Consider the following 14151-nt stretch of genomic DNA (forward strand, 5'->3'; position numbering starts at 1 on the left):
AGGTTTTGTAGGGATCCTGGGGTGTCAGTGGAGAGATTACTAATGCTATAAGTCATGCTGATGAATACCTGGTGGTGCATAATGTATACAGCTTATCTGCTTTCTAACAGATCAGTGTGTTATTGACTTAAAAAAGAAAATGGAAGCTACCTTAAGAGAAACAGGTTTAAATACCCTGTAGTCAGGGCCAGATTTGCCCTCTCTGCTGCCCCAAAGAGGGTTTCTCAACCCACAACCCACACCCCCACCATTCTCGTCACTGTTAGAATAGATAAATGAAAAACATATTTCCACACTTGCCGATACCAATTACCCATACTTTTTCTTAAAAGGACATTTTTAAAAAAAGCAATACAGGCTAATGATTTTAGGGCAGTCTCTTTATAATTATGAAGAACTGTAACTCATCCCATGATTATCCAGCAATGGAAAATGGCAACCAGCAATCATGGATTGCTGAGATTTATAGTCTTCTATAGCTATAGCCATTCTGTATTGCTGTTTAATCATTAATTATACAACTATGGAGAATGGCAACCGGCTATAGAGGACTACAGATCCCATCAATCCATGAATACACAGCAATTATATAGGTGTGCGAGCAGATCGCACCAGAGCTGCATTTGGGTTTCACCAGGGCTGCATGCAGATCTCACCAGGACTGCATTTGGATCGCACCAGGGATGCCTTCAAGTCTCTCCAGGGATGCATTTGGGTCTCAGCAGGGATGCGTGCAGATCTCAGCAGGGATGCGTGCAGATCTCAGCAGGAATACGTGCTGGTCTCAGCAGGGATGTATGCTGGTCTCAGCAGGGATGCATGCCGGTCTCAGTAGGGATGTGTGCTGGTCTCAGCAAGGATGTGTTTGGGTCTCAGCAGGGATGGGTGTTGGTCTCAGCAGAGATGGGTGTTGGTCTCAGCAGGGATGGGTGCTGGTCTTGGCAGGGATGTGTGCTGGTCTCAGCAGGGATGCAATCAGGTCTCACCAGAGCTGGATTTAGGTATCGGCAGGGCTGTGTGCAGGTCTCACCAGGGATGCGTCCAGGTCTCATCAGGGCTGTGTGTGGGTCTCTCCAGGGCTTTGTGGGTGGGTGCCAGGCTCTCCGGGGCTCTGCATGCAGCTGCTGGGCTCTCTAGGGCTGAATGGGTGGGATTCGGGCTTCTGCCCGGCCCCAGGGCTGTGCTGGTGGGTGTGGGGCTGTCCTGTGCTGTGGCGGAGCGGGGAAGGAGGAGGAGGCAGTCAGATCAGCACTATTAAAGGCAGCTGCCTGAGGTCCCCAGCAAGCTCAGGACCTCAGGCAGCCGAACTTTCTAAAAAATTTAAAGTGCCAGTATCAGCTGTGGCGCCCCTCTACTCCCTGCCGCCCTGAGGCCATAGCCTCGGTGGCCTTGTGGGGAAATTGGCCCTGCCTGTAGTTAAAAAGGATGCTCTGTAGTAAAAAGCAAAAAGATAAATCTAGCCACGTTGTAGGCAATGTTTGTGTTCAGAGGATTACCTGATTACATGCTGATCCTCTAGCTGCAATGGCTTGAGTCTCTGACCCAAAAGAAGTGAAGCCAAAGTAAAATCACAACTCCTAATTTGCATACTTGTTCCAGGGTACTGTCTCAGAACATCCACAGCTGAAGGATCAGCATTACAACCAGACGACTGTTATTTTCAGAATGATATCATCAGCAAAGCTCTGTAGTGACAGGCTCCCTTTAGAACTTCCCTTATCACTACCTGAGACAAACACCAAGCGGAACCATAAGAAGTTGTACTGGCAGAGTCCTTCATAATATTCTTATAGCACTATCATAGATGTATTAAATAAATATGTGTTGCTCTTTCTCATTTATTAGATTAATAATGTAATGTAATATTTCCCCTTAATGTACGTATTGCTCAACAGTGTTGTTTTTGCCAAATTCAAAGAGCCCTTTGCTCTTATTAAAGAAGAAGCTGTATGAGTGGGCTGGTGTTAATAGTTTTGAAAAAGAACACTGATGCTTTCCCAGAGGCTGGAGGATGGAGCTATCCCTCTGACGATGCAGTGGGCTGATCCTTGGAGTCCTCTTCATCTCCTCCATGCTCCTCAATAACCACATTTCAATGTGCAATGAGTATCAGAGTGGGGCTGTGCAGGCTCACATCTGGTTGCTGTCCGACCAAATCCACCAGTCAGGTTTAACTTAGGAAAACTTTTCCTCGCCATTCACGAAGGAATAAACAGCAGCCGAGGAAAATGGGCACTGGGGATTATATCTGTGTTACAATGAGTGGAGGAACACCCTGGGGCTTCAGGTTGCAAGGTGGAAAAGAGTACCATGAAATGCTGCATGTGTCCAAGGTAAGAAGACTTATTTCTTTATGGGTTTTGTGTTTGTCAGTTGAAGAACACATAGTGCATATTATCACCAGATCTGTCTTTTTTTTCAGTTTAGGCAGAGTATTGTATATGTTAAGCAAAACTCTAATCAAGAGAGCATGTTCCACGATCAGAGAACTTCCAAACTTATCTCAGATTCAGATCAGAGATTGTGTGTATGTTAACTGCAATGAACTCTTTGATCATCTCCGAGCGCTGGGAATTCTTCATGTCAAATTGTTAGAAAATAATTACTGATTCCTTATACGCTTCATGTTTGCTAATGGAACACAGATAGTTATAGTTAGTCAGGTTGAAAATAAGACACAAGTCCATTGAGTGCGACCAGCAGAGAGAAATAAAAAGATGAATAAATAGAAAACAGAGGAAGGCAAATTAATGTCTAACAGCTTTATGCACAAAGATACAATGCATTATGAAGCTTCCAAATAGGTTGCAGCTATAGACACAGCCCAGGGGTACCATAAGAACTAACAAATGTGGTAATGTTTACATTGAGCCCATGCTTAATGTCATTTTAATGGCATGCAAGCTTAACTTCAAAACATGATTCGCATGACACCACACGACAAGCACTGGGTAATGCATCAAGCCTAAAGCAAATCATTTCAGTAACTTGTGTTATGAACATATACAGGCAGTCAAGTTACATAAACTTATGCAAACTTTAAGTTCATTTACATGAAACAGAAATTGCAAGGGATGCTTTAAATTTTTTTTACCCTTAACAGAAAGGTGATTTACACCTCTAAGCTCACCGCACAGGTTACAATCTGATTGTACAATCTCCTGACAACTATGTAGTTCAAGGGTCTGCATGTCTGGATACAAACTGATTATATAGGTTAGGTAAATATTACACTACTCTAGATCTAAAATTGATTGTGCAGATATTGTATGGTCGGATAGTAATGTGTATGGTGAGCCTTTAGTTGACTGATTTGAAGTCTCACGTATACATACATGGGAAGGAATTCTTCATGGTTTGCTATGGCTGGAGGTGTTGAAAATGTGTGTCTTTTGCCTAAATATTTTGGTGCTAGAAAAAGTCCTTCCTTCTAATCTCACAAATTTGGGAGAAATGTTTTGTATGAGATTTACTAAACGGAAGAATTCAAGTATTTGCCTTGTATACATCAAAATACAAACATTTACCATGTTTAGCATAATGAAGAGCAAACTTTTTCTGTGCCGCTTATATTCTAAATAGATCAATTCTGCCACCTAGTGGAATGCTGGTGTACTGATATCTGGACATGGTATTTGGAAAGTTAGAGGAAACATTGCTTATTTCTTCATAAAATGAAATGAAGTTAAGTCATATAAAATAATTGCCTGTTGCATTGCCAATGCTAAAAATGTCTAGATTGTAGCAGACGTAATATAACTGGCAGGATTGTTTCAGAAATGTACTAGTTATAATGGCACAGCAGGCAATAGAGTCTACAGGCTATATTTATTAAAGAAATGTATAATGTATCCATTCCTGGAAGTACTCTCACCTGTTATAATGTGTAATTTTACCACAAATATCAGGAGTTTGTAATATTGGCAGAAAAAGACACCAGGGGTTCTGACATTTCCTGGGGCTCTCCTGTGCTCTACCATACTGACATCTGAGCAAGCACAGAGGTAAAATACATATATTGTATGTGAGCTGTTTTACTGGTCCATCCAGTCCTGAGATTTACACAGCGCTGCCACACTGTACAGCCTTGTCTGACAGGGCAGGAGGCCTGTAGTTCAGTAGCACTTATAGGTGTTATCCATGCCCAAGCCTGTAACTGGACAGTGAAAGAGGAATCAGCAGACTGATTAACTCATCTCCTTGTCACTCTATCATTGTTTTAATGTATTCATTTTTATCTCTCTGTTGGTTGAACTCAATAGACTTGTGTCTTTTTTTCAACCTGACTATGTAACTCTTCCTATCAGCATGTCACTTGTTATCACATGAGCCCTGCAGCAAAACTGGTTGGCTTTGTTCTGCCTTCCTCAGTCTGAGCTCTGCTGTGGAAGGACTGCAAGAGGTTGATGCCAAGTCAAATCCAGGTAATAACACTACTTGCATTAAATATATACAGTGTGTGTGTGTGTCTGTGTCTGTGTGTATACACCATATTGCCAAAAGTATTTGGACCCCTGCTTTTACACACACATGAACTTTAATGGCATCCCAGTCTTAGTCCGTAGGGTTCAATATTGAGTTGGCCCACCCTTTGCAGCTATAACGGCTTCAACTCTTCTGGGAAGGCGTCCACAAGGTTTGGGAATGTTTGACCATTATTCCAGAAGCGGATTTGTGAGGTCAGGTACTGATGTTGGACGAGAAGGCCTGGCTCGCAGTCTCCGCTCTAATTCATCCCAAAGATGTTCTAATGGGTTGAGGTCAGGACTCTGTGCAGGCCGATCAAGTTCCTCCACCCCAAACCCGCTCATTCCAAAACTGTTCCCACAAAGTTGGGACCATGAAATTCTCCAAAATGTCTTGGTATGCTGATGCCTTAAGAGTTCCCTTCACTGTACCTAAGCGGCCAAGCCCAATCGCTGAAAAACAACCCCACACCACAATCCCCCCTCCACCAAACTTTACACTTGGCACAATGCAGTCAGGCAAGTACCGTTCTCCTGGCAACTGCCAAACCCAGAAACGTCCATCGGATTGCCAGACCGAGAAGTGTGATTCATCACTCCAGAGAACATGCTTCCACTTCTCTAGAGTCCAGTGGCGGTGTGCTTTACACCACATCCGATGCTTTGCATTGCACTTAGTGATGTAAGGCTTGGATGCAGCTGCTCGGCCATGGAAACCCATTCCATGAAGCTCTCTACGCACTGTTGTTGTGCCAATCTGAAGGCCACACGAAGTTTGGAGGTCTGTAGCTATTGACTCTGCAGACAGTTGGCTGCACTTCAGCCTGCGCTGACCACGCTCTGTCATTTTACATGGCCTACCACTTCGTGACTGAGTTGCTGTTGTTCCCAGTTGCTCCCACTTTGTTATAATACCACTAACAGTTTACCGTGGAATATAGTAGCATGGAAATTTCTCGGATGGACTTATTGCACAGGTAGCAACTTATTACGGTATCACGCTTGAATTCATTTGAGCTCCCATTCTTTCACAAATATTTGTAGAAGCGGCTGCATGCCTAGGTGCTTGATTTTATATACCTGTGGCCATGGAGGTGATTGGAACATCTGAATCAAATGATTTAGAGGGGTGTCCCAATACTTTTGGCAATATGGTGTGTATATTGTATACTGTGTGGTTGTGTGTGTGGGTGTATATATGTATATATTAGGGCTGCGGAAATTAACGATTAATCCCACGATTAATCGTTAATTTTTTTGATCGATCAAAGTTCTTTGGCTCTGCACTACCATTAAAGAAGCCAGGCGGCATGTAATAACTCACTACCTGGCTTCCTGATTAGCATGGAAGCCGTCTCTATGCTCCCTCGTCACCAAGTGAGGAGGAAGCATGGAGCCGGTTTTCTGGCCAATCAGGAAGCCGAGCGCTGTGTAATAACTTGTTGCCCAAGTCACGAGGGAGCATGGAGCTGGCTGCCTGGCCAATCAGGAAGTTGGGCAGCATGTAAGCTCAGGTATAGGGCTAGGCATCGGAGCATTTGGGCGAGTATGAGTATACGACCAAATACTTGGCATTGGCACCGATACCTATACTAGTATCAGTGCATCTCTAATTTTAGCTAAATAAACAAATAATAAAATAAAATGGCGGCTGTGTTGGGGTCATGAAATTGTAAGCTACACATCCATTGGAGTAAGAACTCACATCTGTGTCTCATGGACTCTGTGCAGTATGGTGGTATGTGATAAGATGGCCACACATCTTTCAGTCTATACAGCCTTAGATATGCCAACCACTATGATGTATGATAATCTACCCAAAAAATCCACTTTATATCTAGTCAAGTAGGCCCTTGCAGTAGTTGTTGGTAAACCTAAAACGGATTGTACAATTAAATTGTGATATGTGTGGCCCAGTTTAGAACAATATAATAGCAAATGGATATAAATTAATTTTAATTCACATTTCTAAATTGCTAAACAGAGGACACAACAGGAAACCACTACGCTCAACATAAACCTTTAGATACGGTATTCTATAATGACCTTAAAGAAGAACTCCAGGCAATCTATAAATTAGCCCCTTTAGTGGGGCTACCACTGCACTGCAAGGGTTAACAACTTATTTAGGTCTAGGGATTAAAATAAAGAAATATAATAATATACTCATCTGATCCTCAGTGCCGCTTTGCTGCTAGACTGGTCCCCACAGTCTCTTTTCTCCCGGGCTCCAGCGGCCTAAGGACCCATGACGTCATCATTCCATTGCACTCCCACTAGACGTGAGATGAACAGTCCCTGCCGCAGGATCGAGGATCAGGTGGGTAGATTTTTTAAAATTTTAGTCCCTAAACCCAAACGAGCAGTTAACCCTTGCAGTGTGGGTTTTCTTTTTAAAGTTTTGGATAGAGAAAGGGAGGGTTGTAACCCCTACCAGCTTATTTGCAATCTGTGTTCCATTGGGGAGATTTACCTTTACTTCCTATCCAATAGTCACAATATGAATTGAGAGGAATTCCTGTCAAAGTAAAGGAAATCTTTGTTGGTCAGCAAGGTCACCAAAACTAGTGTCCCCATTAGAAGAACCCATCTATTCGTGTTCTGATGACAACCCAAAATTTGTGATTTTCTTTAACTTTCACCAGGACAAATATAGAGAGCGAAGAATGATGTGACTTTTTTGGGCCAGGGATCTGCCATTTAGCAGTGGGGTTTAGCTGTAGGGAATCTGTCATTTAGCATCTGTAGCATTGCCACTGCTAAATGACAGGTCCCAACCCATTTGTCATTTTTAGTGGCACTACCACTTATCTAAGTAAGATCCCTGCAGGCTTGCTTGTAAACAATTTTTTAGATTGTAAGCCCTCACGGGCAGGGCCCTCCTTACCATCTTGTCTTAAATTGTATTGTGACTGTAATGTCTTCCTTATATTGTAAAGCGCTGTGCAAACTATTGGCGCTATATAAATCCTGTATAATAATAATAATAATAATAATAATAATAATAATAATGTCTTGCTTGTAAACAAATGGCCCGGAATCCTGGGTGTCCCCATCAACCAAATGTCCTGTGGGTGTTTGTATTTACTATTTACATTTTACTATTTACAGTATTTACTATTTACATTTTACTCTTTCACCTAGGGGAGGAGGATATCTGGGGATTCCATATTTAGATACTTTTCCTACATAGTGCCTCATATTCCTTTTTGGGGGACAGAAAGTGGAGTTTAACAAAAGAACAAGTTCCCACGAAGGGGCGAAAAGGCTTCGTAGGCACCCTTCTAAAGTACCATTCCAATTTTGAGGGCATGTGGCCTGTTATGGTTCAGGAGGAGTGGAGGGGGTCTGCATGTTCACTGTTAGTTTGAATTGTAAGGGTAAACCAACAAATCACAATATAAACAGTGTGTACTGTTCTTTTAAGGAAAAATTTAAATGGCATGGGGTCCCCCTAAAAAAAAAGAGGCTCCCTTTAAAATAAGGAGGCCTACAGATATCTGCACCACAACACATGAATGAATATGGGGAATATAGGGGTTGTAGCAGGTGGTCATGTAGAGAGCCAGGAGAGGTCTGTCCGGGGTTTATCTATCACCCAGATTCCTGTCTTACACTTTCCGGGAACTCTAGCCAGCCCCAACAATTTAGGCCCACTACCACAACACATCACTACCAAGATCATATTTGCTCAGTGATGTCGCCCAGTATCCCCACCAGCTTGTTCACAATTTTAAACAGATGCCAGTGGAAATATGTTGGGACCTTCTGGCTGTATTACCTGGGGTCTTGGCAGATAGGCAAGCTGGCCAAATATGGCCAATCTGTTCGCTGAACTGCAAGCAAGCTGGGTTGAGGTCAAACTCATGTTAAACCAGCACCCAAAGCTCATCCCTACTCTCTATGTGTCCTGGTGACTACTGTTCTGGTTCTGGTGATAACTAAGAAAGGATTTCTCTCACTTTCCACTTCCCAAGATTTCCTCTTACTTCCTGTTGTGTCTATAGTGTAGTAACTTTAGGTAAATCTCCCATATGGGCCAATGGGATACACATGGCTATAAACCTGGCAGGATTTTTAAAATAATAAAACAAAGTTTTGGCTTCATATATACTTTAACATCTAATTAATTACGCTTACATAATGAAAAATGTCAATAATATCAACTAAGGTCACCTGGTAAAACATGCACTAAAAAAGATCCTCTAAAGGACCACCAATGTCACACACTAAGCAAATGTGTTTTAAATCCATGCAGCTACAGGGCCTGGGCCATTTGCAGCTTTTGCTCCCTCAATACCAGCCCTTTGTTGATTAAATTCAGATTGTATGAAAAAGTGGTTCAAAAGCAACAGGAACACTAAGGCCTTGTTCACACCAAATGCAGAGCAGATCTGCATGAGTTTCTGCACACGCAGTGCAGTGGGTTGTGCCGCGTTTTTTGCCGCGTTTTTGATGTGTTCTGGGCCGTTTTTGGCAAAAAATAATCAAAAAAATTTTCGTTTAAAATGGGCTTTCAGTGCGTTGCAGGGCGTTTGCATGCGTTCCAGAGCAGGTAAAATAGGGCCTGCTGCAGTTTTTTTACCTGCTCTGGAACGGAACGCTGCGATGTGAACTGGAGCTAAAAATAGCATTGGAATACATTGGACGCAGTTTTGCTCCGGTCTGTAACTTCTCTGCTCTGCTCCTGGAACACGCTTGGTTGAACAAGGCCTAACAGCTCATGCTGAGGGTATGCTGGACTCACCTCAAAGGTCTGTAGAGATTGCAGGATTTATGGAAGTATGTGGTGTATGTTCTTTTTTCCTACCCCCTTCCTTAATTTAAAAAAAAGAAAGTAAAAGTTGAAGATTAAAACAAGAACAAGGTAAACAGCTCACAACCTTATTTCCTTTTTCCACTTATTAGGAGGAATATATTCCAAGTAGGCCTTTTATCTTGTAGGCTGCACACCATGTTCTATTCCTGTAAAAAATGGAATGCAAAAAATGGGATGTAAATAAAGCAGATGTCCACATTCACTCAGCACCTATTCTAGAACCAGAATAAAGCAAATCTTGTTCAGATTTACTGGTAGAGTATTGGAGAATATTGATATATTATTTGCATTACAATTATTAATGATAATAATAGTATATAGTATTATTATTAATAATATTTCATAGCATGCATTAACATTTTTATTGTATCTTTTGCTTCTACTATAGCATTCTTCTATGATAGGAGAATGCAAATTAATTCAAGCATTGCCCAGTGATTCATTTTTTTGTTGTCTCTATTTAGAACTAGTCTGTATGAAAAAATCCTTCCAATAAAAAATATTGTTATGAGCTTAATTCAATTAATCTTGTGCTAAAACAGATGCAGAACAGCTGGACTGACTGTTAAACCAGCGTTGGCTGTGGCTCTCTGTATAATCTCTCCTACATGCTAAAAACTAATGATGAAAAAGGTTGTGAGTTGTTTCTGAGACTCATTCATCACTATGTGTCAATGTAGAAGAGCTGTATTATAAACAGAAAGCACCCTGACACTGTCCTTGTAGTCCTAAACTAAACAAAGTTTCTACACTTAATATATTTTACCTGAACTTTCCAGTTCTCCAGCGGTTCATATATCCTATATGTTTTTATAGAGCTGCCCCACAGCTGTTTTTGAACCACCCTTCCCTCAAGAGATATGTGTTACTTTTCTTATTTGATGTCCACATTTTCCCCTTAGTATTGACCTTTAAATTCATTCTTGTCACTGACCAGTTTTTCTCCTTTGATGATGAGATCTTGCTTTACTTATATCTTTCCTTTGTTAATCTGTTTTCTCGTTACCCACTTAGTTTTGGTAACATTGATCAAATTTTCTTCATTGTCAGAAAAATTACAAAACCTTATTTTATATTTTTAGTCTGTGTGTACAGAGGAATCTGGGGACAATTCAACCAAATAAGCTCCATTCCATCTGCCCACAGATTCCCTGCAACCAACAAAACTCTGAACTATATTACACAGCAAAAGCATTGTTAACTGCTGATACCTCCAGAAGACTAACCTTGCCAGAACATCACCCATGCCTTCCGGCCTCATAGCAGCCCATGATACTACTATGGCATTTGAGAGCATATAAAATACAATATAAAATATAAAAATGTTCATGATGGTCTATATGTACACAAAATGTATCTAATTTTTAACTTGGTTATAAGCAACATAAAAAAACTGACCTCTCTAATTGAGAAAAATGACACAATCTTATTTTATATTTTTTTATTCTGTGTGTGCATAGGAATCAGGGAACAATAAAACTAAAGCTCCATTTCATGTACCATATCTGTCCATAAATGCCTTATTACCATCAAAACCCTGAACTATATTACACAGCAAAAGCACTGTTAACTGCTCATACCTTCAGTAGACTAACCTTCACAGGATATTACCCATAACTTCTGGCTTCAAAGCAGTCCAAGTGCTGCTATGGCATTGGAGAGCATATAAAATATTGACGGCAATATGGCAAAGTTGAGAGCTAATTTTGAAGGACATAAGAAAAAAAGTGATGTTCATGATGGCACTTTCAAGCACTTTCACATTCCAGCAACCAGCACCGTCAAGCACCCGGCAAATAAAATCGAGGACATGATATGTCCTGGGTTTTTTTTTTGCCTGTGGATTAATGCACATTGAGAAATTGTCAGTTGCTTGGTGCACACTAAAAAATTATTTGTTTACACCTTTCTGCCGGCCAGCGGCTAGATTCCACGGTCGACAGCAGAATGTAAACAATGTGGAGCAATAGCCAGCCTGCTATTGGCTATTTCAAATTGCAATTGCCAATAGCAGGCTGGCTATTGTACCCACCCACTGAGCAGAAAAGTGGACTTGAGAGAGAACTTTCTCTCTCTCTCTCTCTCTCTCTCTATATAAATATACTGTATATATACTGTGATGCTTGGAGATATTAGCACAATGATGAGTGCTTAATGACCAGTCTTTAAACCATTTTAATATAAAAAAGGACAGTTTTTTATTTCTTTCATAACAGAAAACAGCTATCTTCAGTAACACAACATAAGGTTCGCTTGTCTTTCACCAAACAGAACATATTACAATGTCTCACCAACTCAAGGTTGTCACATACACTTCATGTGTCCCAGTGCCAGAACTTTTGGGTTTTCCTCAACAAAACACCTCAGACGTACGCCATACCATTTACCGTAGTAGCTTTCAGCAGCTTTCCACACAACTTTTGTGACTCTTACACACATCCCTCATGTGTCTCTGCCTCCAGCACACACACAGCCACCTGGCTCCATCCTGACCCCTTGGTGGAGTCCTTCTGATTCCTGAACAGCAACCTCCATGTCTCCCAGGTGGAGCCCTGAACATTAGCCAGCACCCTTTCTATAAGTGCTGTGCACAGGTGTGCAATCATTAGGTGCTGGCCACTACCTAACCACGGACCCAGGAATTGAGACTTCATCCCTCTCAATTCTCTTTGAAATCTCCCAGTTCCAGTATCTCAACTATAATCCAGAAAACCTGTGAGGAACTGCAAAGGCAGCTCTTTCCCAGTAAAAGTACTTGCTTTCTGGAACCTCTCCCACCGTCTGAGAGTCCTGGGTGACTATGTTGCCAAATGACCCCGTGGCATTGCCACGCACTGCTACAATATACTGTGTGTGTGTGTGTGTGTGTGTGTGTGTGTGTATATATATATATATATATATACACACAAATTGCTAAAAATGCAGCGAAACTGGAATGTATTTTACTATTCTTTTTTTCTCCATCTTTACTCAGTTCATCTTTTAGAACCTATGAATAAGATATAAAACGATAAAGCTGCATCAAGATAATTAGGATTTTATTGAGCTCCTTGACACCAGAGGAGTTATTCTTTTCAAACCTTACTCTTTAGCTGTTCCCGGGTTACAGTTGCTGTTTTTACTAACTCAAAATGCTTTTATAGATCTGGCTTGGAATTCTGCCAGCATGAACCTGTACCATTTCAGATCAGGGAAATAATGGACATTTTAGGAATTAAGATATAAAGCAGAAACATGACTAATATGACTCACTTTCATTTAGCAACAAAGCCCTCCTAAAAAACATTAGCTTGAACAATGTTATAGTTTACCTTAGGTTGCTGCTGGGGTTCCTTCTACAGTCACTAAATTGAAAAGTCCAACAATAGCTGTGTTGCAATTTATTATTTCCTCCATTACATAACTGCTGCAAATCATTTACTGTAAGAATCTGGCCGTTGGTAGATCAAGTCATTCTGTCTTTTCCCATCTGAGTTTTTTCTATGTGCCCCCATTCCAGAGACTTTCCCTAACTTCTTCTCTTGACAGGAAAGGATGTAAGATCTCCCCAATAGAAAAACAGACAGCGATAAAAACCTGACATAGTATCTAATCCTTCCACGATTCATTCAAAATAAAATATAAAAATTGGGCTTTCTAAAAAAAATAAATCAGATCTGAGTCAGTGGGCAACACATTAAGCACTAATTACCAAAGCATAGAAAACAGTTACACACCTGTATCACTCACCTTGTATCACATTCTGTTGCAGCATCCATTATCCATCATTCCTAGTCTTGGTGGGATAAATAATGAGTAATAGGCTAAAATTGTTAGAAAATGCTGCTCCAGTCACCTTTCAGTGCTGCCCATACATGGGAAGGCTGAGGATCTTCATCACATGCGCTCTGCTAATGGTGGAGATTAGCCATTCTGATCTGTGACCATCTCCTTTGAAATTTGGGGGATTTTTAAAGAATATTATTGACTCGAAAAACCTAATTTTAGTTTCCTGCCATTGAAGATTTGTTTTATAGAGTCATAAAACAAAACATAAATAATTGTTTTGCATTTTTGCAAAATTCAGTTATTTATAGAATATGATCAGGACTCTTCTGTCTGCCACATTTGTAATATATACTGTATGCATCTCACAGTTGTTATAATATTTTCGTATCCTTCATACCAGTTTTCAGCATCATAGCGAATCATCCAAGGTTCCCAATGGTTCTTGTAGTCCACCTTCCTTCAGTTTAGGCCAGTGTTAATCATAAATAATAAACACAGCTGATTCAGGGTTTCCTATGGGCCACAATAAACTGATGGTCTTTGTTTCTTCTAACTGCTCTTCATTCCCATCACCTTCAGACATTATCACTGGAAACTAAAGCAGATTTAACTCAGTTAAGCTTATTTTATGTGGTGTCATTTTAATAGTTTTCTGTTGTTTTTCTTCATTTATAATGTCGTTCCCCACCATATTTTTATTTTGAGGGGGAAGGGAATGAGGTCGGTCACTGCCTATATTTACTTTCCTGACATAGGACATATATACCCACCTCCCCCATCTCCTTGGACATGATAGATTTTACTGAGGTTGGGTTGTAAAATAACACGCCATTGCATCTAAAAATGTAATGTTTGAAAAATGTTAGCAGCTTTTAACTTGAGCAGGGTTTTCCTTACATCCAGTTAGAATATGGTATGATATGATGATGGTTTCCTTCTAAGTGGCTATTAAATAACATAGAGATAATTCTAGAACATCTTGGGAGAATGTTAAATACAATTCTTTTTTTGCTTGTGTTCTCTTTTTCATTTCCAGACCACTGCAAAAATTAAATGTGAGAAAAATGATGGGAGGAGAGGTATTTGCCTATCTTCACA

The 14151-nt window shown here is 40.7% G+C and overlaps 1 protein-coding gene across 1 annotated transcript in view; it reads left to right on the top strand.

Annotated features, from left to right (window-relative positions):
* Positions 1-2131: 2131 nt before the first annotated feature.
* The window catches only part of SYNPO2 (synaptopodin 2), a 167968-nt gene continuing 155948 nt past the window's right edge, over positions 2132-14151 (top strand). Inside the window, exon 1 of the mRNA XM_018562930.1 lies at positions 2132-2333. Within this exon, the coding sequence (XP_018418432.1) occupies positions 2229-2333 (105 nt within the window). The 5' untranslated portion in view covers positions 2132-2228. The remainder of the gene's footprint in view (positions 2334-14151) is intronic.

This window comes from Nanorana parkeri, unplaced genomic scaffold (genome assembly GCF_000935625.1).
Source record: "Nanorana parkeri isolate BGI_ZX_2015 unplaced genomic scaffold, ASM93562v1 scaffold614, whole genome shotgun sequence".
Classification (NCBI taxonomy): domain Eukaryota; kingdom Metazoa; phylum Chordata; class Amphibia; order Anura; family Dicroglossidae; genus Nanorana; species Nanorana parkeri.